The 24,913-nt window shown below is 39.6% G+C and overlaps 1 protein-coding gene across 4 annotated transcripts in view; it reads left to right on the top strand.

Annotated features, from left to right (window-relative positions):
• ROBO1 (roundabout guidance receptor 1) overlaps positions 1-24,913 on the top strand; it is a 401,827-nt gene that overhangs the window by 339,459 nt on the left and 37,455 nt on the right. Inside the window, exons 17-22 of one of the 4 annotated variants that reach the window (XM_042956243.1) lie at positions 1,361-1,532; positions 5,978-6,175; positions 12,919-12,945; positions 14,658-14,700; positions 21,237-21,391; positions 24,381-24,551. In XM_042956243.1, the coding sequence (XP_042812177.1) occupies positions 1,361-1,532; positions 5,978-6,175; positions 12,919-12,945; positions 14,658-14,700; positions 21,237-21,391; positions 24,381-24,551 (766 nt within the window). Of the gene's footprint in view, positions 1-1,360; positions 1,533-5,977; positions 6,176-12,918; positions 12,946-14,657; positions 14,701-21,236; positions 21,392-24,215; positions 24,552-24,913 lie in introns of all 4 variants that reach the window. The other 3 variants (XM_042956242.1, XM_042956244.1, XM_015540481.2) reach the window with 3 other exon arrangements.

Raw genomic sequence — 24,913 nt, 5'->3', positions numbered from 1 at the left:
AAAATTGTGTAATGTAGGCATTTTCCCCTAAGAGCCAAAGCTCATTTCTCTCCAGAAGAAATGCAAAAGGGTGGATTTCACTTAACTTCATGGTCAATTTAAAATAATAAAATGCCTTTGAAAACCTGATTGACTGGTACAAAATCAGTTTGTGGCTTTGGTTCAGCTGTGTAATGTAATTGGGGGAGGAAAAAATCACAAAGGACTCTTTATTTCCAAATGGTCAGATCCTGGTATAGAGTCTGACCATTTGTTGGTGTTATGCATTGAAACAATATTAAAATAATGTTAACCTCCAAAGAAAAAAATAAATGGTGGTTGCCTACATGATAGGAGACACTGGTACTCTTTCTTGGGTTTATTTTAAATCCCATTCCATATTACAGTTTAGACAATAGGCTACTTGAAACTAATCCTACATCTTGCTCGAGGACATCGTAAAGAATAGAGAGTGTGTTTTACTACCCCATGGACTATTTTCTTATGGCAACTGAGTCCAAATGCTGTCATGCACCATATCCTACTTCTTGAACATTGCTGAGGGTCACTCTGATTAAATAATCCTTTAGTGAAATTTAAATTAAGGATTACTGTGTAGTTCAGATATCTTAATTTCCTTAAAATAATTTCCCATCACAAATATCCTTATCAAAGTTATTGAGCTATACACTAGTTTTCTTATTGGAAGAATATTTTTCTTTCAAATATGTGTTGTTATTTTTCATTGTCTCATATATGTTATCAAAGACTCACACACCACAGGCTGAGTAGACTCCTAGGAAGACCCTTTCTCCTTGTATCCAGTTTTAATTTACTTTTCACTAAACTCTATAACTCTACACCGAACATGGGGCTCAAACTTGGGACCCAGAGACCAAGAGTCACATGCTCTAGTAATTGAGTCAACCAGGTACCCCTGTCCAGTTTTGTTATAAATAGCCATATTTATACAAAGGTACTTTAGATTAAGTTATTGATCTTTATCTGGCTATACACAGCTTTTTGCAAAGCCTTTTTGGCAAATAATTTCTAGGTGTTTAAAAAGAAAAAAACACCCTGTTGATTTGGACTGATAATAAGAACCTGTGTCTTTGAGCAAAAATGTATAGACTTTCCCATTATAATCCTTTCAAAGTATATGAGACAATTTAGAGAGGTTTTGAAGGTACTGCTAACCTGAGGTTTGACGGGGAGAGGCCTCTCAGAACTAGATCCTAGGGAAAAATGACTTTTGCAGCATCCTATATTAGGTTCATGATGAGTCTGAACTTGGTCTGGGTCTAAAACTGAAATGCTATGCTGATCTTTGCGTTCACTTAAATAGTTTACCAGCTTAACATTCCTTGTTCTCTTCTTAAAGGTTTGGTGTCTGGGCAATGAAACTAGATATCATATAAACAAGACAGTAGATGGTTCCACCTTTTCTGTGGTCATCCCTTCTCTGGTTCCTGGGATCCGGTACAGCATAGAGGTGGCAGCCAGCACTGGGGCCGGGGCCGGGGTGAAGAGCGAGCCACAGTTCATCCAGTTAGGTGAGTGCCAGTACAGATCCGCTTTGACAGTCTGTCGCTGTATCCATTGTCCTGCCTTTGTTTTTTGTTGGTTGGTTGGTTTGTTGGAAATAGAGCTGCAACAATATATTTCATAAATGCAGGAAAATATATACAAGTATATAATTATAAAAATATAGAATAGACCATATAATATTATGATTACATAAATGTATATAATATATATCACAACTAAACTTAAACTTAGCCGAGCACACATTTTAAATTATATTTCAAGCAAAGGCTGTCAGCATTCATTGTCATCCTAATTCTATCCTTTTCTTTTCTTTTTTGGTCTATTCAACAAATACTATTAATTGAGAACCAAGGATACCTCAGTGGGTAAGAAAGACAGTCTGAACATTCACGGAATTTATAGTGATTTGGATGAAAAAAATAAATTCCCATGAAAAAGTTACACTAGGTATTAGAAGTCTAAGCAATATGCAACTTATATTTACCATTTTGGCGTCTGTTGTTTTTTTTTTTAAAGTTGTTATTTATATTGAGAGAGAGAGATAGGAGAGAGTGGGGAAGAGGCAGAGAGAGGGAGAGAAAGAGAATCCCTAACAGGCTCCACACTGTCAGTGCAGAGCCTGATGAGGGGCACGATCCCACAAACTATGAGATCAAGAGCCAAATGCTCAGCCAAGGCAGCCTGGGCTCAAGCCACCCAGGCACCCCGTTTTTGGTGTCTGTTTAAAATTTTAATTGCTTTTTATAACAAAAGATAGATTCAAATGTCAAAGAGAATGGGAATATGGTTATATGCTAATTACTTAGATAGTTAAATACAATATGTGCTTCAAAAATGGTTAGATGAATTAAAAGAAAAAAAGAAAACTTAACAGAGAAGCATTGTAACAACAGTCTCCTGTAGTCAGTGTCGCATGAATACAAAATACAAATTAGTAAATGGTTACTAGAAAAATGTAAAGCAAATAATAACAAAACAGCAACAAATACAACTATAAATGGAAAGGGAAAAGAAAAGTGTCAATATTAAGAGGCTACATTTAAATTACAAAAGATGCTGAGACCCCAGTCAACATTGTGTCTGTTCATTTCAGATCCCAAGTTAAGCATTAATAAGATTTTATGTCCGTTTCTAAATTATGGAAAAGGATCAGATATGCGCATTTTTTATACTTCACAGATAAGTGCGTAGTATTTTTGCATTTGGATGATAATCGATGACATTCAAGACATTATTTCAAAACAAAATTAAGAAACATTTGGCTTTGAATAAACTGTGTTGTATAAGCTTTACATTCAATTTGGAAACTATCATTGTTCCATTGTTAAGACAATGCTATCTTCTCTAGTAGATGTCCTTGCCGAACTCCTGTGGTATAACACAATAAAGTCCACCTGAAGTGCAGTAATTGTGGGGTAGGACCCTGTTCCACGTAGACGTGGAGGGTCACAGGCTGATGAGGCTTGGCTTTATTTAACGTGGAGCTTCCAAGGTTGACCCAAGGCCAGCAGAAAGAAAAAGAAACACATAGTGTAGGGGAGGATTTAATGGTGCACATCTAGAAATAGTGCATGCCTCCTGCCCAGGACTCAAGTCCCGTGATTCCAAATAGATGAATGGGAACACCACAAAATGAAGTCACTGGTGAGGGAGCTACCTCCCGAAAACTCTATGCTATGGAAATAACATTCCAACCTTCAGAAGGGAGCTTGCTCCATCCACCAGAGCCATGGACCAGAATTTGAGTTGGGAATTATCTTTTAAACAGTGATTACATGTGCAACCTTTAGGTGGAAATAGTTTCATGATTTATTTCAGGATCATCTATTACAAAATTCCAAGTAATACAGGAAACTAAGAGAATTACTTGATGCAATTTTAGGTGAGATAAGGGAAAAACAGTCTCAGTATAGACCTTTTACTCACTTGCCCACTTTTATGAAGTGTCAGTACTAACTTATTAAAATTGATATTATAGGTTACACTGTGATGACCTTATACATTGTTGATGTCACTTACCTACTTTTGTAACATGTGATTTTAGTCCTGTGTTTTCAGAGCTGAATTGGGAAAGGGCCATGTGTAATTTTATTTATTTAAGATTTAAATCAAGGGATTTGAGGGTCAAATTGGTTTTCTTGAAATTATAAATGTGTTCCAGTTTTCCATATCTTAGTATAGCCTCAGCTGCAGTGAGACAAAGACTGAGATACAGAGTGGCCGTTTTAATTCATTAGTCACACCACACTTTATTCTCTTAAGCCCATCTGGTCGCTTGCATGGAACCTCTCTTAGCTGTCTCCATAAAATCTGAAGCTACCCAACTTAACCTTGCACAAATAGCCATGAAATCTATAAACTTAGTAGATACAAAAAGTGTATCAGGAAAAAAAAAAAAAAAAGAATAGGTCTGCTTGGTGAACTCGCAGAGGATGAAGTGCTTTTACGATAACTGTAGATAAAAGAGCCTGGAACATGAAATGAAACATTCAGTCAACAAACTGTTGAAAGCAGGTAACTGAGAGAATTTATAAAAATAGGCTTTTCCGGCTTGACCCTCCACAGAATAAAATCTGGGATTCTGTTCAAAAAAAAAGGTAAAAAAAAAAAAAAAATAACACCACACACACACACACACACACACACACACACACACACACCCCTGTGAGTAGCAGTGTAGCTACCATTTTACATAGAAAGGGGTGGCACTTTCACAAGACTGTTTCCTTAGCCACTGAATGCTGCTTATTTGTCTAACCAATGTCTTATTGGGACATAATATCATCTAAAAAGAAAAAAAATCATCTGTAGAATTGTTTTTTCTGTTGGAGAAATGTTATTCCTAGATAATAAGCTATCGTAGTTATCTTTCTGAAAAAAAAAAAAGAGGGGGTGGAATTTTGGACTAGAACAAATGTTTCTATTTTATTTTATTTTATTTTTAACGTTTATTTATTTTTTGAGACAGGGTGAGACAGAGCATGAACAGGGGAGGGTCAGAGAGAGGGAGACACAGAATCTGAAACAGGCTCCGGGCTCTGAGCTGTCAGCACAGAGCCCAATGCGGGGCTCGAACTCACGGACCGCGAGATCGTGACCTGAGCCGAAGTCAGCCACTCAACCGACTGAGCCACCCAGGCGCCCCAAAATGTTTCTATTTTAAAACAGCTTCATTACCAGAACATTTTCAGAGTCCAGTGAAATTTGACGACTGTAAGAAAGCACCAGCCCTAATGAAATGGACAAACCCTTCCTGTTTCACCAGATGTTGTGGAGGAGGAACATTAAAACTAGACACTGGTGGGAATTCTGCCCACTGGGCCACCTTGGTGTTGCGATCAAGTCAGAGCCCATGAAGTAGGGTATGGCTCTGATGACAGCACAGCACTTCCAGTTCTCCATAGACTCTGCTAACTGCTCTGTGTGACTTGACAGAATGGTGGGCTTAGACAATGAATCGCAGTGGGTTTAAACATGAATGCAAAAATAAGTACATTTGAATAGCCATCAGTCCCATCGATTTCAAATTCTTGAATTGAGATAACAAAACACAAACCTTCTTGGCTTGATAACACTTGATAGTTCTTGTCCATATTTAATGTTCTTATATCTGTTGTTGATCACGGCTATTATTTTAAAAAGAAAGAGATGACTTGAAAAAAAAAAATGTGGGACACCTGGTTCGTTCATTCAGTAGACCATCCAACTCTTGATCTTGGGGTTGTGAGGTCAAGCCCCATGTTGGGTATAGAGATTACTTTTAAAAAATAGGAATATTATTCATAGTTATTTCAGTGGTAAGATTATCTTAATTTTTCTTTGGTTTTATATTAAACTAAATTTTATAGACCCTTTGAACATAGGCCCAAATAACGTATTTATAAGACATTTTAGAGTCTTAAAATAATAGCCTATACAATCGGGGTATAGGGACAAGGAAAGTATACACTGTTTTTTTCAATATAGACCTTAAGAAGAGGAAATAACCTTTTATTTGTTAATATTTTAAAACCTATAGAAGTCTGAGACAGTTTATATCTTTTTTATACAACTTATTTGATACTCCTTATTTATATACTATTGTTGACATATTTCACTTTTTAGATGTATAGTTTTGTATTTATCTCAGCACTAACCTGTGAAAGTTCATCTAAGCAATAAGCTGCAGAGTTTTCTGGAGTAAAAAATAGAAATTGTGTGCCATTGTCTTTGTTTTTAAATATAGTCCATAAAATTACCGTATCATATGTGTTTTGTATGAAGATAAAGTGAATATGATTTTGCTGACAATCTCCTGGACTATTTTAATTAACAGAGGTGGATGTCACAGAATAAAAGACAGAAAGTACTGTTCAAAAATTGACAAAGTAATGATAGCCACCTTAGATAAGTATGCATTCGTTGTCTCATTGACTTTTAAACCCACATTAATCCAAAGATGGCATTTCAGATTCTCATGGAAACCCTGTGTCGCCTGAAGACCAGGTCAGCCTTGCTCAGCAGATCTCCGATGTGGTGAAGCAGCCAGCGTTCATTGCCGGAATCGGGGCAGCCTGCTGGATCATCCTCATGGTGTTTAGCATCTGGCTTTATCGACACCGCAAGAAGAGAAACGGGCTGACTAGTACTTACGCGGGTATCAGAAAAGGTACTACCTTTCCTAAGTTTTCCATTTTGTAATATGTTTGTGTAACTCCTGATTTTAATCTGTGACCCCAGAATATTCATGACCATGTATCTCCTGTAGTAAATTATTTTCATATAGAAAGATTTTCAAAAGTGCTTTTATTGTATTGTCATCTCCACCCGTTGACTCCTCTTGATTAGCAGCACTTCCAACAAGGGTTTATCCGTTTCAGGCTCAATTCCTTTAAAATAGATTTCACCAAGGTAGGTCCACCCTTGTTTGTTATACCATCTCCTGTGCTTTGGGGGAGTTACTCCATGGTTTTACATTCTTGAAGAAATGTTTTAGCCTCGTTGTCCCAGGAATTATAAATACAAGCTCTGCACTGAGCTTAAACGGAGTGTTGTTGTTTTTGTGAAGCTGAAGAGATTATTTGTAAACTAATTATTTTATGATTCTTTCTGATGGTCTATCAAATAGTTATTTCTTACTGAACATGGAATGCCCAGCTAAATGATGTGCCTCCATTTGCAGAGAGGAGTGTTTATTTTATTTTTTTTTATTGCTGTATTTAAAGTTGCGGAGTTGAATATCGATATGGCGTTAATTAGCGATGGGGATTTCGTTACAAATGTGTTGATAGTTTTAGAAGAAAAAGTTTACCTGGCTGCTGTTAGTTACAATTGTATGGATGAACTGAGTACACCAAGAATTTTCAGACACCTTCGCCATACATGCCTTTGAAGTCTGTACACTGGTGATTTGTATTTTTTATTCTTTGATAAGATTTGTGAACCTTCTCAGGCAAATAATCCTCCCTGCCCCCACCTTCCGAACAAATATATTAATCAATTCTGGGCCTCTGATACGGGCTATAGGTAGTGTGAGTGAAGGTTCTGGCTGTCTGGGAAGAGGCCCAATTTATGTCTTTAGTCCAACTAAATTATTTATACTGCTCCTTTTTTGCTCTCAAAACTGTCCTGGTTTATATGACACATTACACATTCACCCTAGTCATAGGGCTTAGATGCAAATCTAAGACAACACTTTTGCTTTGCTGCAAATTTAAAGGGAATTACCGATAAACACATCCCCTCCCCCCACCATCACCACCCTTTAGAAAAACGTCAACAGAATTTTTGAAGGGAACATTTCCTAAGTGTCTTGGCTAAGCCCTTTCTCTAATCAGTTATAGGCAAAGTCAGAATTTGTGGTGCTAGCTAGAACTTTTCTCAATGAGAAGTTCTCTTGACTGTCCCTGTACACTTATAAAACAGCCTGGAGAAGCAGTCTAAAATATTAGTGCTCTCAGTCACAAGGGATCTTGGCAAGAAAGAGTGCACACAACTTCATCACCGTGCTGCAAAAATAAATTAATGTGCCTCCTGCCTGTGGGTGTGCAGCATTCTATGTAGGTACACTTGCTGCAGCATTACCATCCTTAAAAATGTTTTTTTTTTCAGATATGTATTCTGTCTAGAGATGAAGCAAAATGTCAGTATCCCTGCCTGTGAAATGGAAAATGAGGGCTTGGAGGTTACTGCAAAGGGAGCTGGCGCTCATTATGTATACAAAGCAGGACAATGTCCCTCACATGTGTCACCATATAAAACCTTTGACTAAATGGCAATGCCGAGAAGGGGCTTGCGGGTGTCCCTGTGTCGTGGGGCAGGGAAGGGGCAGGGGTGTTGGGAGCTGTGTTTTGAAATCCAACTTGAAGAGGATAAGTGATTTAATTAACGCACAGATGAGGACTCTCTTGAATTCTCCGGGAATCTTGTACTTCTTAGTGCCATAAGGTGCTGTAGCTGTACAGTCATAACAATTGAATGCTCTGTATTGTCTTGAAATCTAAATATGTGACATGAAACCCACTTCCTCTCTGAAATTTCTCTTCTTCCACTAATGTACTTTAAGCATGCTGGCAGATGCCTATGTGCTCTTTGTGCAAAACCTATTAAACTAATATCATTGTCCTTTTAACTAGCTTGTGTTAAAGCAGAAATCATAGAACATAATTACAAATGTAATTGGTGAGCATTCGATTCAGCTTTCCCATTTTGCCTTGTTGGCACTTTTTCATAATTCTGTTTCCATGCAATTCAAAAAAAAAAAAAAAGTGCATCCTGAAACCTTAAATTGTCTCTGCCAAAACAATGCCAGTAATTAAAAGAAAAAACGAGATGAAGCATTTCAAAGAAATAGACATGAAAGAACCTATTGCCCTATAAACCATCAAGCCAGAGTGTGACTTCGGGTGACACTGAGCATTTTTAAACACCCCCCGCCCCCATTTATCTGTAGATAAACCCTATGCTGGAACATGCCATGTCCCTTTTCCACATGCATTCACACGGTGCACCAGCATCGCTGGGTAAAAAGAGATTATTGTATTATCAGAGGCTTTGAAAATTAAGTTGTTTTTTGGGGTACAGGCTGTAAAAATTTCACTTAGATGGACTTCTTTTCATCTCTCCTTTAGTTCCTTTAACTGGGTTGGCAGTTAGCTAAGAGTACAGACAAGGACCTTTCATATTGTCCCTATGTCCTTATGACTGCAGATTAATGCTCAGGCACTTGAATAGCTTCACTTTCCAATGTACCTTTTATTATTATTATTATTATTATTATTATTATTATTATTAATGAAGACTTGTTACTATGACTCTGAACTTTTGATTGTAGCTAAATTACATTGACTCTCTGAAAAGACCTAACTGAAAGAAAACACAGCCCGGGAGACTGCGGCTGTGCTCCAAACGAAGGCCAGTGTGTAAATTGGGTACACGGCATTGAGGGTGTCGTTTTTGTTCCTTCTAGTGTGCTCAGAGATAAAACGGTTTGGTAAAAAGTGACAATTGTGCGGCATGCCCCAGCGTTAACAGTTAGCAGCCGCAAAGGCTCTAATCCCAAAGTAAATTTCTGGGAGACATTCATATGTGAAGTGGAAAATACATTTTTTGGCAACTTGATGATCCACGATAAGGAATCGATATTCTAGTTTGTGTGAATTAAGGATTTCTCAGACACAAACTTTAGTCTTCAAGAAAGCAGCGTAGGTTCCCTTGCTGTCTTTGCCAGGTCAGTGTTTACTTTCGATTCATGTGAAGAGCTTGGGAAATGAGTCAGCCCCCTCCCTCCAGGAAATGACATAGAAACACTAGTGTTGTTATCCAACACCCAGCATTTGGGAGGAGGTAGGAAAAGTGGGGGAGGCAAGGCTGCCACTTTTGAGGTCTGCAGTTGAATTTCGGGCATTATTGATGAGATGAAGATTTATAACTGCAGAGAGAGCGAAGGCTTTCAGTGGGGCGTTATTGTTGTGTTGTTAGCTTCTGGGTGACGTTTAAAAACTGCTCAGCCTACTCGGAGAAGGCTTCTACATGTGAACTAGAATAGAGAAATTAAAGTTTAAAACTCCCCATTTTTTCCCATTCACAAATTTCCACAATGATAAAAACATAGCATTACACTGTTTACGTGATAAGGTGTCAGGCATTTCTTGGCAGTTCAGTTTTATGGTTCTCTTTGTTTCAGTTCGCTCTTGCCTTCTTTCTTCCCTCTCTTCCTCATTTCTTTCTCTTTGTTCCTTCTTTCTCTTCCTTCCCTTTTCCTTCCTTCCCTCCCTCCTCCCTCCTTCCTTCCTTCCCTCCTCCCTCCTTCCTTCCCTCCCTCCCTCCCTCTCTCCTTCCTCCCTTCCCTCCCTTCCCTCCCTCCCTCCCTCCTTCCTTCCTTTCCTCCCTCCCTCTTTCCATCCCTCCCTCCCTCCCTCCCTCTCTCCTTCCTCCCTCCCTCCTTCCTTCCTCCCTCCTTCCTCCCTTTCCTCCATCCCTCCCTCTTTCCATCCCTTCCTCCCTCCCTCCTTCCTTCCTTCCTTCCCTCCCTCTCTCCCTCCCTTCCCTCCTTCTGTCCCTCTTTGCTTCTTTTCCTCCCTCCCTCCCTCCTTCTGTCCTTCCTTCCTTCCTTCCTTCCTTCCTTCCTTCCCTCCTTCCCTCCCTTCATTCCCTCCCTTCCTTCCTCCCTTCCTTCCTTCCTTCCCTCCCTTCCCTCCCTCCCTCCCTCCTTCCTTCCTTCCCTCCCTCCCTCCTTCCATCCCTCCCTCCCACCCTCCCTCTCTCCTTCCTCCCTCCCTCCTTCCTTCCTCCCTCCTTCCTTCCTTTCCTCCCTCCCTCCCTCTCTCCTTCCTCCCTCCCTCCTTCCTTCCTCCCTCCTTCCTTCCTTTCCTCCATCCCTCCCTCTTTCCATCCCTCCATCCCTCTCTCCTTCCTTCCTTCCTTCCCTCCCTCTCTCCCTCCCTTCCCTCCTTCTGTCCCTCTTTGCTTCTTTTCCTCCCTCCCTCCCTCCTTCTGTCCTTCCTTCCTTCCTTCCTTCCCTCCTTCCCTCCCTTCATTCCCTCCCTTCCTTCCTCCCTTCCTTCCTTCCTTCCTTCCTTCCTTCCCTCCCTTCCCTCCCTCCCTCCCTCCCTCCTTCCTTCCTTTCCTCCCTCCCTCCTTCCATCCCTCCCTCCCTCCCTCCCTCTCTCCTTCCTCCCTCCCTCCTTCCTTCCTCCCTCCTTCCTTCCTTTCCTCCCTCCCTCCCTCTCTCCTTCCTCCCTCCCTCCTTCCTTCCTCCCTCCTTCCTTCCTTCCTTTCCTCCATCCCTCCCTCTTTCCATCCCTCCCTCCCTCTCTCCTTCCTTCCTTCCTTCCCTCCCTCTCTCCCTCCCTTCCCTCCTTCTGTCCCTCTTTGCTTCTTTTCCTCCCTCCCTCCCTCCCTCCCTCCTTCTGTCCTTCCTTCCTTCCTTCCTTCCTTCCTTCCTTCCTTCCTTCCCTCCTTCCCTCCCTTCATTCCCTCCCTTCCTCCCTCCCTTCCTCCCTCTCTCCTTCCTTCCTTCCTTCCTTCCTTCCTTCCTTCCTTCCCTCCCTCCCTCCCTCCCTCCCTTCATTCCCTCCCTTCCTCCCTCCCTTCCTCCCTTCCTTCCTTCCTTCCTTCCCTCCCTCCCTCCCTCCCTCCCTCCCTTCATTCCCTCCCTTCCTCCCTCTCTCCTTCCTTCCTTCCTTCCTTCCTTCCTTCCTTCCTTCCTTCCTTCCATCCTTCCTTCCTTCCCTCCTTCCCTCCCTTCATTCCCTCCCTTCCTCCCTCCCTTCCTCCCTTCCTTCCTTCCTTCCTTCCCTCCCTCCCTCCCTCCCTCCCTCCCTCCCTCCCTCCCTCCCTTCATTCCCTCCCTTCCTCCCTCTCTCCTTCCTTCCTTCCTTCCATCCTTCCTTCCTTCCATCCTTCCTTCCTTCCCTCCTTCCCTCCCTTCATTCCCTCCCTTCCTCCCTTCCTTCCTCCCTCCCTTCCTTCCTTCCATCCTTCCTTCCTTCCCTCCCTTCCCTCCCTTCCTTCCTCCCTCCCTTCCTCCCTTCCTTCCTTCCTTCTTTCCCTCCTTCCCTCCCTTCATTCCCTCCCTTCCTCCCTTCCTTCCTCCCTCCCTTCCTCCCTTCCTTCCTTCCTTCCCTCCCTCCCTCCCTTCATTCCCTCCCTTCCTCCCTTCCTTCCTTCCTTCCTTCCTTCCTTCCTTCCCTTCATTTCCTTCCTTCCTTCCTTCCTTCCTTCCTTCCTTCCTTCCTTCCTTCCCTCCTTCCCTCCCTTCCTCCCTCCCTTCCTCCCTCCCTTCCTCCCTTCCTCCCTCCCTTCCTCCCTCCCTTCCTTCCTTCCCTCCCTTCATTCCCTCCCTTCCTCCCTCCCTTCCTCCCTCCCTTCCTCCCTTCCTCCCTTCCTTCCTTCCTTCCTTCCTTCCTTCCTTCCTTCCCTCCCTTCCTTCCTTCCTTCCTTCCTTCCTTCCCTCCTTCCCTCCCTTCATTCCCTCCCTTCCTCCCTCCCTTTCTCCCTCCCTTCCTCCCTCCCTTCCTTCCTTCCTTCCTTCCTTCCTTCCCTCCCTCCCTCCCTCCCTCCCTCTCTCCTTCCTCCCTCCCTCCTTCCTTCCTCCCTCCTTCCTTCCTTTCCTCCATCCCTCCCTCTTTCCATCCCTCCCTCCCTCTCTCCTTCCTTCCTTCCTTCCTTCCTTCCTTCCTTCCTTCCATCCTTCCTTCCTTCCTTCCCTCCTTCCCTCCCTTCATTCCCTCCCTTCCTCCCTTCCTTCCTCCCTCCCTTCCTCCCTTCCTTCCTTCCTTCCTTCCTTCCTTCCTTCCTTCCCTCCTTCCCTCCCTTCATTCCCTCCCTTCCTCCCTTCCTTCCTCCCTCCCTTCCTCCCTTCCTTGCTTCCTTCCTTCCCTCCCTCCCTCCCTTCCCTCCCTCCCTCCCTTCCTCCCTTCCCTCCCTCCCTCCCTCCCTCTCTCTGTCTCTCTCCTTCTCTTAATAATGAATACCTAAGTCCACCTATTAGTTCACTTTAATAAGCATTTACTTTCAGATTTCTAGATAAGGTTCAATCAAGACCCTGATAATACTTGTTTGAGAATCCATCAACCAATGTTTAGAAATGATTAATAGTAGAGGATTCCTGTTTGTACTAAAGCCGGGAGCTAAATCCTTGTCACTAAATGCAGGGTCATTCACAGGCTAACCCAGCACGACTCCCCGCTGTACTAGAATGCCAGACGCTTCAAAATGGTACCTGTAGAGACAAGCCTCTTCTTTGAACCTCAGATTTGGTTTTATCCATCTATCAGAGCGTCAGAACTGCTGGCTTAGTTATTTACATTTGTTTTATGTTCAGCTGTCTGCTTGATTTATACTAATGTGATGTGTTCCCTTTCTCTCTTCAGCTTAATAACTGGTTTATATTTTGTTTTGATTTTTCAGTCCCGTCTTTTACCTTCACACCAACAGGTACATATTTGCACTTAGCCTCCTCCTCTCCTTTGTTGGTTTGGCATGTGTTGTACTATTGTGTTTCTGTTTTTATTTCATTTTCTGCAGTTAGTTGGGGGAAAGGACTTAAAATGGAATACGGTCCTTCATTTACTCATGTCAGGCATGCATTTGAAGTAGAAATGATTGGTGTTGCCTTTCATCCGTTTAATACAGTTATTTATTCATGATTCCACATCGCATCCTAGCCTTGTTTGCACGTGTTTCATTAGATAGACACTCTGTTTCTACCCTCAGCATGATTTAACATGCTAATGATCTTATTGATTATTTCATACTTGGCAGTGCATTTTTTTACCCTTAACTTAAGCCTTTATGTTTTCCAACAAAAATTTCTCTCCCTTGCAATTCTCTGTCCACAGAATCAACATTTTTAAAGGGAGTCAAAATACCCAGCACACGTGAAAGATAAAACTTTTTATTTTCCTGAAGTCAGAATCCTAATATTTTGTTCTATTCAATTTCTTTCAAAGTGGGTCCTCTTCTTTCACATCACCTTTTAGTAAAAGATGTACCTGTAGTCTTGCCTCTTCGGTTTTAATCCATTTAAAGTAATCACTGGAAGCAGTTATCTCTCCTTAACACACTCCCCGTTTGGAGTTCTTCTAAGTAGCAGAATTTGGCAGCTTTTAGAAACATGTTTCTTCTTAGAAAATGTGTCTGTATTTACAGAAAAGCTAATCTTCTTAACCTCTTGCCTGTGTGCAAATCTGTATTTGTTATTGCTAAATTTTTATACCCATAATTCATTGGGCTGAAAATGCTTCCAAGAACATTAAAATATAGTTTCACTATATGTACACACGTCTGATGAAAATGTAATGGGAAGGGGTTCTACAAGCCACAAGAAAAAATAGGTCGTATTAATTAACTGCCACAACTTGACATATATCTTTGTGTGTAGAGAGAGAGAAGGTTTATTTGAACATTTATCTTTGTCTTTCTGGTACTTCTTCTGGGAAAATAGCCTAGTCATTTTTTCCCCCCAAATTTAAGATTCCAAATATGTATTTATATGTTTATATATATATATACGTGTGTATATATATATATATATATACACACATATACATATATATACGTGTGTATATATATATACGTATATATATATACGTGTGTATATATATATACACACGTATGTATATATATACGTGTGTATATATATACATACGTGTGTATATATATATACACACGTATGTATATATATACGTGTGTATATATATACGTGTGTATATATATGTATATATACGTGTGTATATATATATATATATATATATATATATATAATCATGAAATCATACGATCTACTAATTTAAAGTAGAAAACTATGGGAATAGGAATGTAGCAATGCATAATAGTTATATTTAATAAGAGTGCACTGAAGTTTGCTTTTACTTAGTTCTTAACTTTATTGGCACATTAAGAAAATAGGAGTAACATATTTAATGTTATACAATCTTAAAAAATACTAGTTGAATCAGAAATCTACTTTCTGTGATGGTTTTTCTAATGCTTCTAAGTAGAAAGGGAGAAAATATTCCATTTTAAGAAAGATGCTCATGGATGTGATAGCTTTTGATATTTAAGCATAAACCTGTCTATTAATTGTTTCTTTCTCTCTCTCTCTCTCTCTCTCTCTCTTTTTTTTTTTTTTTTTTGTAATATTCTAGTAACTTATCAGAGAGGCGGTGAAGCTGTAAGCAGTGGAGGGAGGTAACTATCCTGCTTGTTTTGTAGATCCTAAGGGAAATTACAGGTATCTCATCTTGGCCCCCTCAATGACATCACTTTCTTTGCATAAAAGGTTGAAGTAGAGGATGAAATTTGTTCAAATCTTTTAGAAATACGCCATTCCGCTGTGCTTGTGGAACCGAGCTGGTTTGTATACAAAAGCAGTTGATTGGAGCTGTTGCATCTCAGTGAATGGACACCAGAGGGCGCACGTTAACCGGGAAAGACAAACTTGCTGATTTAGCGAATGATTAAAAGGAGTTAAAGTAATTAAGCAATGGCATTTATGAAGATTAAGAAATATAGCTAGTTAACAGTTACTATCAAAGAGAAAGTGTTCATTTGAAAACCTGCTGAACACAGCATTTGCTCATAAGTTGTTGTAGGTTAGGTTTGTTTGTTGTTGTTGTGAATTCAACATAGTTCAGCTCTCGAGTTGCAGGAAAATATGTTGAGATAAAAGAAGAAATCTGGGTAGCTTGTTAATACAGAGATTTTTTTCCCTCTAATTAAAATGAACCTCAATCCTATATTTATGATTTTTTGTAATTATTATTCAGTGAACTTTAATATATTCACAGAGAAATCAGAAATTGATGTGACAGGCAGCTTAAAAGAGCTGAAAAAAGGTATATGTATGTGAGCCACGCTTCTGCATTTTCTATAATAAGATGATTTTTTTCCCCAAACCAGCAACATCTAGCTTAAAGTGTAAGAACAAAAATCTTCCAACCAAAACCATTTTATAATTCAAATTGAATGAACTTACTGGGTGTTCGGCTTTGCACAGTTGGATGTTGTGGATGGAATTGGCAAAGACAAAAACGAGTAAAATACTCCAAGAAGCATACCATCTGAACAAAATTACTGAATTTAGTATATGACAAAGAATGATTTTTTAAAAAACGTTGATCACCTTTAACCAGTGCTGCACAAATTTGGGTATCGAGTGCTAACCTTTTCTTCCCAGGTACCCGTGCTAGCTTGCTGTTTTCATTCCTGTGAAACAAAGCCAGTCCCTGAGAGATTGAAAGCTAGGAGGTCTTCATAAGGAAGAAATTCACTTGATTCAGGAATTAAACCAGAGCCTGGTTTTGCATCCAGGAGAATTCCATCTAAATTGTAGCCCAGATAGTCATGAAACAGCCTCTGGGCATCACAACATTCTCTCGTGGGTAAATCTGGACAGCTTGATTATAGAACCAGCTCTCTACATGTGTATGTTCATGACTGTAGACTTTCGCTTTTATCTTAACCATAGCATACAAAGTGTACTGCACTAGCTTCTGTACATGGGCACGTGTACAGACTGTCTCTCACTCTCTCTCTCTCTCTCTCTCTCTCTGTCACACACACACACACACACACGTAAAATACTGCTGGTCGTTGTTCTAAATGGATTTACAACCTAGATAGAGCAAGTTATCAAACAGGAACTAATGGAAGGAATCCATAGTTACAAATAGCAAGTTTCTATGGCAGGACTGAAAAATTACAAGCTATCAACTGAAAATTAACAAACTGAACTAACTGTCCATTTGGAAAGCTTGCTGTATTACCATACAGAAGTAACCTTTTAAATTAAAAATAGGATAACAGTGAAACCTCTGTATTTCAGATACCAAATATTTTAAAAGTAAACTAGCAAATGAAATGACAAAAGATGCTGGAATATTACAGAGGCAACAGATAAATAAAGATCTTAGAATCCGTGCTCAAAATGATAGCTACAGACACAATTTTAAATGTATTTATTCATCGAACGTATTTATTGAATGTCTACCACGTGACAGGCACCGTTCTAGTTGGTTGGGATGCATCAGCGAGCAAGTCAATAAAAATTCCTGTTCTTATGAACTTTACATTAAGTATGGGAGATAGAAGATAAATAATAAAGATTAAAAAAGTCAACTACAGTATCAGCAGTTGGTAAGTGCTTTGGAACAGATAGAGCAGAAGAGGAATCAGAGGTACTTTAGGAAGAAGTCTCATTTCCTAGCCAGAGTATGTATGTGGAGGGGGAGGGGGAGTTGCAGTGGGTGCACATGTATATCTGTGTTCTACGATTACGTGTGGGAAGAGAAGGGGCAGCGATCCAAACTCCTGCACTGTCTCCTCTCACGTCCGTACCTTAAGCATTGGTTTCCCTCAGGCATCTCAGACTCTGTGACCCTGTTCTGACCCTCCCACCTCATTCGGTTCATGATACCTAAGTTAAAGTTTCTTTTTTAGATGTTTATTTATTTACTTTTGAGAGAGAGAGAGCACGAGAGGGGGAAGGGCAGAGAGACAGAGAGAGAGAATCCCAAGCAGGCTCCACATTGTCAGCTCAGAGCCCGATGCGAGACTGGAACTCATGAACTGAGATATCATGACCTGAGCCAAAATGAAGAGTCCAACGCTTAACCCACTGAGCCACCCAGATGCCCCACCCAAATCATAATGTCAAATCGTCCTTTCTTCTGCATCCATCATTGCCTTTGTTGAGCCCACTTTTTACCCCCTTCACTATTGCAACGCTGTTTCACATCCAGCACTTGTTCTCCCCTGCCTAATCTGTCTCAAAAGCTCCCAGCAGCCCTACCTTCATCTATATTCATTAGCACTACTTCCTGTTTATTCCTTTGCCCATTGCAGCCAAAATGGTATTTGGAAATGCGTATTGATCATGTCTCTAAGTTGTTCCAGATCCTGCTTTTAATAGAACCCGCCATGTTTAAAATATCAAGTCCAAATTCAGCATAGCACGTGAAGCCAGCAACGTCTAGTTTTTGCAGGTCTGTTTCCCACGTCTAAGTGCCACACCCTACAATCCAGTGTCAGCCCACCTGCCACTCGCCCCTGTTAGATTCTCTTATATATCTTCATTTCATCAGCCTGGAATGTGTTGCCCTCCCATGTCTGTTTCCTGAGCTTCACCTGCTGTGTTCTCCATGAACTTTTGTGCTGTGCAGATACCACAGTTAAGCACCTAACATAAGGTAATGCAGTGATCTTTTGTTTATATCAGGGTTCCGCAGATTAGGGCTCCTGGGTCAAGTCCAGTCGGCCACCTGTTTTGTAAATAAAGTTCTATAGGAATACGGCCAGACTTATTTGTTAATGTACTGTCCAGGGCTGCTTTCCCACCACAACGGCAGAGCTGAGTCATTGCAACGGAAATTATAATAAAGGAGAAGGTTGACCCCGAAAATCTTTTCTAGTTCACAAAATTGTGAATTGAGCTCTTCCCAGAAAAGGGAAAAAGAGGGTTGTGGTAAGCAGAGACGGCTGGCTTCCCAACTTAAAAAGGGCCAAAGGCTTGTGATATGATCCAGGAGAGGACCATAGAACTATTAAGTAGCTGTTCTAATTCATTTGTTTTCCCTACCTCAAAAATTCCAGTCACCTCTTCCAAAAACCCTACTTAAAATCCCAACCACAGCATAAACATGGGAACACCCGAGAAATCCTGAAGAAATGAGTAAGAAAATCAAGCCAAACAGGTAGAGAATGCCAATAAACCATTTCCTTGCTGTGGGAGGTGACAAAGAAGCAGAGCTCAGCCTTGCTTCTTTCTAAAATACTGGCCACTCTTCAACCTATCCCTTGCTCCTTCCAGCACTTCAGAACTCTGGCAGACTATTAAAGGAAAGAGGAGACAGTCCACAGACACTCGTGTACTGTGAGGCCCCCGTACCATTTTCTCCAGCCCTGGCACCCTCTAGTATTTTATTTTGTGATTTAGGATCTTAAATAGGTTGCTGTGTTTTGTTTTGTTTTGTTTGAGTGAAGTGATTGGAGTATCTGGCGTAAGAGCAGCAGAGGAAATGAAAACTGTTGCTACATAATTATTTAAATGCAATGTCCTCTTTTTCTTTGTGACACAAATTCATCCCCTTCACATAAACTGGGAGATAAGTTTGGGTTTTATGAGCCCTACTGTCTTCCCTTCCCTGATAATACTGTCTTTTAAAAGACAAGGAAGAAATAAACAAAACTTCAGATTGTTGGTGTGAAAATACATCTAATAGTATGAGGTAAAAATATGTATTGTAGACACATTGTAATTGCTGTAACCAGAACTGAGTTTTGCTTCTGCTTAATTTCTTATTGTTGGGCAGCTACATCTGCCTCATATATACTGGATCATCCTAAATGCAGAAAAATAGCCTATGAGATTTGTAGTTTAAAAAGACCCGAACACCCTTACCATAGTAGTGGCATATGACCTTGACTTTTTCAGACCCCACTGAAATATACACATGGCATTTTAAGATTCATTATGGGTCAATAATCTATGCTTCACCTTCTTCCCCAAATAATTACTATTCTAAATACAAGTTAAACCAAAGCCAGAAGGTGAATTGCTAATCCTACTTCCTGTTGGAAGTCACCCATACATATGGAAAGTTCTTTCAGTTTATGATGATATAAAAACGTTCACTTTAAAAGTACTTTCCTGAGGAATCATAAATATTGTCTACTCCTTTTGAAACATAGAAGTCGGCTGAAAAATTTCCACTTGACCCATACACTAGACCCATAATATCTCTACAGTGTCAAATACGGAAATTTATTTTTAATAACTTCTATAGTGACAAGGTTTAAGTTCAAGAGAAAATAAAATAAGGAAAGTTAAAGATGACTAGATGCAGAATTTCTATACCCAACAACTATTTCAAAGGCTCCAGATATCTTTGATACAGCTTGCATTTAAATGTTTTTAATTTCCACAGCTCAGCAGAATTTCTCTTCAAAGCGTTTTTATCAACAATGTTACTAGTATGTTTGCTCAATTTTAACAGCGGTTATTTTGAATTTCAAGACTGCAGACATTTACCCCACTCAGTCTTTTATATGAATGTTTAAGGACTTTGGGAAATTTCAGCATGCCCCACTATGTATGTGTATAGCATCTGGGATTTGAGTGTGGATTCTAGAGCCAGAGTACTTGGGTTTGATCCCAGCCCTGTCACCCACTCAATTCCCAAAGCCATACACAAGTTCCTTAACTTGTGTCTGAGGAGTTTCCTCATCTGTAAAATTTGGATAATAGTAGTAACTACTAGGTAGTTCTAAGAATTAAATGAGTTGGTATGTGTGACGAACTCAGAACAAGATGTCACTCGTTGTAAACAAAGAGCAAATATTCGTTTTTATGACAGATACATATACCCATATGCACACATACATGTGTATACAGACGTATAACTGATAAATCCATGTTCTTCATTTGGAGTGAATTATTCTTCAAATACCCATCACGTACGTAGTAAGTTTCCTCAGTTCCTGTGTGTCATGGAACCATGGAGGGTGAAGTGTCAGGTTCTTGCTTCGCAGGTAAATGAGATGCATGGTGATGTCATTTTAACAAAGAAAACGAAACCCTGAAGAAAATGTCTGCAGCATCTCACTGCCAGTCCAATTATGGTGGATCTGACCCCACACCAGGCACCATCACCTCTTTGCTGAGTTATCAGTCAGAGTCAATGTTGGAAAAGGACATCAGGAATGCCATTCTTTTTTTTTAAGTTTATTTATTTATTTTTATGTGGGGGGAAGGGGGGGCAGAGGAACTGAAGTGGGTTCTGTGCTGACAGCAAAAGCCTGATGCGAGGCTCAAACTCATGAACCCTGAGATCGTGACGTGAGCCGAAGTCGGACGTGTAACCAACTGAGCCAACCAGGAGCCCCTGGAAGGGCGTTCTTCAACTCTACATCTCTGATGCTAGTGGTACAGGGCTCCCATTAATAACCATTGTTGTGCTTGGTTTTCCCAACGCACAGTGAAAGAGCATTAACATCTGTTGTGCCAAAAAAGACATGAACACTATTTCTTCTAGTGGACATTTTTTGTTTTACCAGATTTAATTCAGTAGCGTTCCTTTGTTTATGTAGGAATTTATGGCGTTTTACATTGTCACCATCAGAAACTCTTGACAAGCTTACAGAACTGTGCACTGAAACATTGAGGAGGCTCTCTGCAAAATGTCACAGAGCCTCCAACTCTGTTTCTGAAACATGGTTTTGAAGAAAATTATGCAAATGTGCTTCTTGTGAAGGATCCGTTGTCTAAGTAAAGGCGTTTGTTCCGTTTTTTAATGAAGTCGTAAGAAGAATCACGATTTTTTAATGGGTCAAGAAAAGGAAGAAATGCAAACTGCCTCACCTATAATATTCTTTAAGCAGCTAAAACACTAAAAGATATATGTATCTGTATTCTTAGCTTCCATGTTTGATTTCTAGTCACTGTGAATAAAGGAGAGCATTGCAAATGGTACAGTATCTTAAGTCTGAAGCACAATTGAGCCAGTTTACAAAGTTATAGCCATATTAACTGAGGGACACCCCAGGACATTACATCACATTATAGTTATCTTGTCTGTAAAATAAAAAGAACGATAATATCATTCAGCCTAGTTGACCAAGTTATTTGTGAGAATGATGAGATGGAGACTTTGTTGGAAGTTTGAATAGGAAACGATATTTGCTATTTGTAAAACATGTGCTTATATGTGTATATATTCTTCCTTCAGGCCAGGACTTCTGAACATCGGTGAACCTGCCACACAGCCATGGCTGGCCGACACATGGCCTAATACTGGCAACAGTCACAATGACTGCTCCATCACTTGCTGCACTGCAGCCAATGGTAACAGTGATAGCAACCTGACCACCTACAGTCGCCCAGGTTAGAGATGCAGAGACCGCTCGAGATGTATAAGCACCAGAACTGGCCACAAGAAGATAGATTTCTTCCCCTCTTCCTACATTGGAAAGGAAAAATTGATCCACATTTTTATAAAGTGTTGACTATTACCTAGCGAATTACCCTGGCTGTACATTGTCTTCATCCCTCTATCTCCACACTTCACCGTCCACCAGGGTTTCCCAGAAAGCCTGGGAGAATGGAGAATATAAACCCTAGAGTAGATAGCAAATGAGGGAAAATTAAATTGTATGAAGCATTCATCTTTATGAGGATGTATGTAGTTACAATTATAGTTAATTATTTTCAAGATTTGGGGAATAAAACAGGTCAAAATGTTTATAAATGTATAGTTAAAGTGAACCAAATTCTTTTTTTTTTTTTTTATGTTTATTTATTTTTTGAGAGACAGAGAGAAAAGGCATGTGCAGGGGAGGAGAAGGAGAGATAGACACAGAATCTGAAGCAGGCTCCAGGCTCTGAGCTGTCAGCCCAGAGCCCAACGCAGGGCTTGAACCCATAAACTGTGAGATCATGACCTGAGCCGAAGTTGGGTGCTTAACTGAGCCACCCAGGCGCCCATAGAGTGAACTAAAGTCGTTAATAGCAGTAACAAAAATAATAGCAACTGTACAACAGTAATAAAGAATTTTAAATGAAATTTAACTGAAATTCCAAATCAGATTTTTATCATATAGAAGTAGATGCTGAAGATATGAGAAATATATATCTTTTGGAGGTGTGAATGCATAAATTTACTTTATACTGCGTGTTTTTGGTTCAGAAATATGCAAGTAAATTTACAAAGGTTTCATGCTAAAACATGACATTAAATTATAGATATAGAGTATGAAATATCTGAAGGAATAAATGGAAAATTATGGAGTTCTTACCAAAAAAAAAAAAAAAAAAAAAACAAAACCAAATGAAAACCTTCAAAATTCACAATATGGGAAATACTAGTATAATTATACAGAATCAAAAGATAGGAGCATAGAAGTAAAATAACCCATGGAACTAAGAAAAAGGGATATAGAAGATGGCATGTAAGTGAAGATGTCATGTACCATAAAAAAACAAATCATAGAGCAGTCTGTATATTTAACCTTAGAACAAGTCCACAGTCTCCATTGGATATGGCTATGGACGTGACATATCCATGTGACCATGTCCCTGTTCTCCAAGGGCCCATATTCTAGCTGTACAGATAGGTGCTCACATGATTGCAAATAAAAGAAAGACTGTTCTCAGCCCTTTAGGAGACAAAAGATGACAATACTCATTTAAATTAATATGTAGAGCTGTGTTGGCCAGTATGGTAGCCTCTAGTTCCAGTTGGCTATTTAAACTTAGATTGAACAAAATGCAATTTAAAATTCAGTTCCTCATTTGCACCAGCCACGTTTCAAGTATTCAGTAGGCACATGCGTGTAGTGGTTCCCATATTGAACAATGCAGAATAGAACATGTCCATCATTTCATTGAATTCTATGGAATCACACTCATTTAGAAAGATTGGTGAAGAGAAATGAAATTGGCAAAACTGTATGGATTTTAATAATATTTCTTAACCACTGTTCAATAAAACTTTATACCTAGAAATTAGATTTAGAATTACTAAGGGCCAGGTGAGTCAAATATTCTTGTTCCCGGATCATTTATTGTTAAAATGCAGAGTAGTTGAGTTGAGTATTATAGAGAAGTTGCACATTTTTATTAAAATTATATCTACATTTACATCTTTAGTAGCAGCCTTGATAATTTATCCTCAAGTTATCCAGCCGAAAACCAATTTTTAAGGTGATTGTTAATCTTTAAGGTGAGCTGTTAATGTTAGTGCTGCTATGAATTACATGAATTAAATAATGGTATTTTTAACCATTGTAACTTGACAACTTTTTTTGCTTAAAAAATGTTTTAATTTTAAATTATGATTTTAGTTCTTCCTGCTGTTTTAATATTTTCAACTGTAGGCTTTAAATATTTCTATATGTATCAATTATTTCATTTTCTAATATTTCAACAAAGAAAATTAGAGGGAAATTGAAATAGCAGTCATATTAGATATTATTTCAGGTTTTCTTTGATTACATTAGCCTGGTCACCTAGGCTTCATTTCGTCATCATTACTGTCATTTTATACTTCTTGGGGTGTCATTATAAAACCATGAAAAAATGATTATATAACATCCTTCCTTGATAATGATTGCCCTATATGACCAAGAGAAGAACTAATAAAACTATCCTAAACACTATTTACCTATCCCTTTACCTCTCTTCCTTATATTTTTTGAGTAGAGTTACTTCATAAAATATTAAAATCTCAAGTTCTTTGCTGTGTAGGCAGAGTGTTTTTTTTTCCCCCTTTGGATTCTCAACATACATGTGTTGTTCTATTCCTTCAACAACTAACTAGTACCTTCAGATAGGTAACTCCAGACTAGAAAATATAAATTTGGCACATACAGATATTCATGTGTATATCATTTAAGTGGAATTCCTATTACGGGGGTTGTTAAAAGAAAACTATCTTAAATTGGATGAACATTTACTACATAGCACTAGCAAAAGTTCAAAATTATTTTGTCTCTATAGAATTTCTCAATGCCCTCTCTCATTTCCTCAGATTTTAATTGCCTTCTTTAGAAAGGACATATGAATACTTAGCCCTTTCTATTGATCTTAATTAAGCCCATTTTGACTTTACATAACAATTTTATTGCAACTCACGAAGCTACTTACAAAGAAATTTAAAACGAATAACCATGCAGAATGACTTTTTCCTTTTCCTCTCCGTTGCACATAGCTGATTGTATAGCAAATTATAACAACCAACTGGATAACAAACAAACAAATCTGATGCTCCCTGAGTCAACTGTTTATGGTGATGTGGACCTTAGTAACAAAATCAATGAGATGAAAACCTTCAATAGCCCAAATCTGAAGGATGGGCGTTTTGTCAATCCATCAGGGCAGCCCACTCCTTACGCCACCACCCAGCTCATCCAGTCCAACCTCAGCAACAACATGAACAATGGCAGTGGGGACCCCAGCGAGAAGCACTGGAAGCCACCTGGACAGCAGAAACAGGAAGTGGCACCAATTCAATATAACATCATGGAGCAAAACAAACTGAACAAAGGTGAAGAGCTTTATTCCCATGCTTTTCTTTCTTGGTCCCCTTAACCCTTCAGCACTACATGTCCAGACTTCTCTGGGACGAGCAAGTGAAATCTTCCTTTTGTTACTCACAGTTCCTTAAGTCTTTGTCTTCAAAGTTTCCAGTGTCAAAGAGTTAATTAGCACAACAATAACCTTGGAAAATTGATTTTATAATAATATATAACTATTTTCAAATGGTTTTGAGATTAATTCAAATTTAATCGTAGGTGAGGGATTGCTTGGCGCAATCTTTTATTCATAAGGCAGATGTACAACCGTCACAATACCTCACATTTTAAATAAATAGACTATCCCATTCTTTCCACTGGAGAATGGAAGATA

This window comes from Panthera tigris, chromosome C2 (assembly GCF_018350195.1).
Source record: "Panthera tigris isolate Pti1 chromosome C2, P.tigris_Pti1_mat1.1, whole genome shotgun sequence".
Taxonomy (NCBI): domain Eukaryota; kingdom Metazoa; phylum Chordata; class Mammalia; order Carnivora; family Felidae; genus Panthera; species Panthera tigris.
This window is presented reverse-complemented; position numbering and strand designations above follow the sequence as displayed.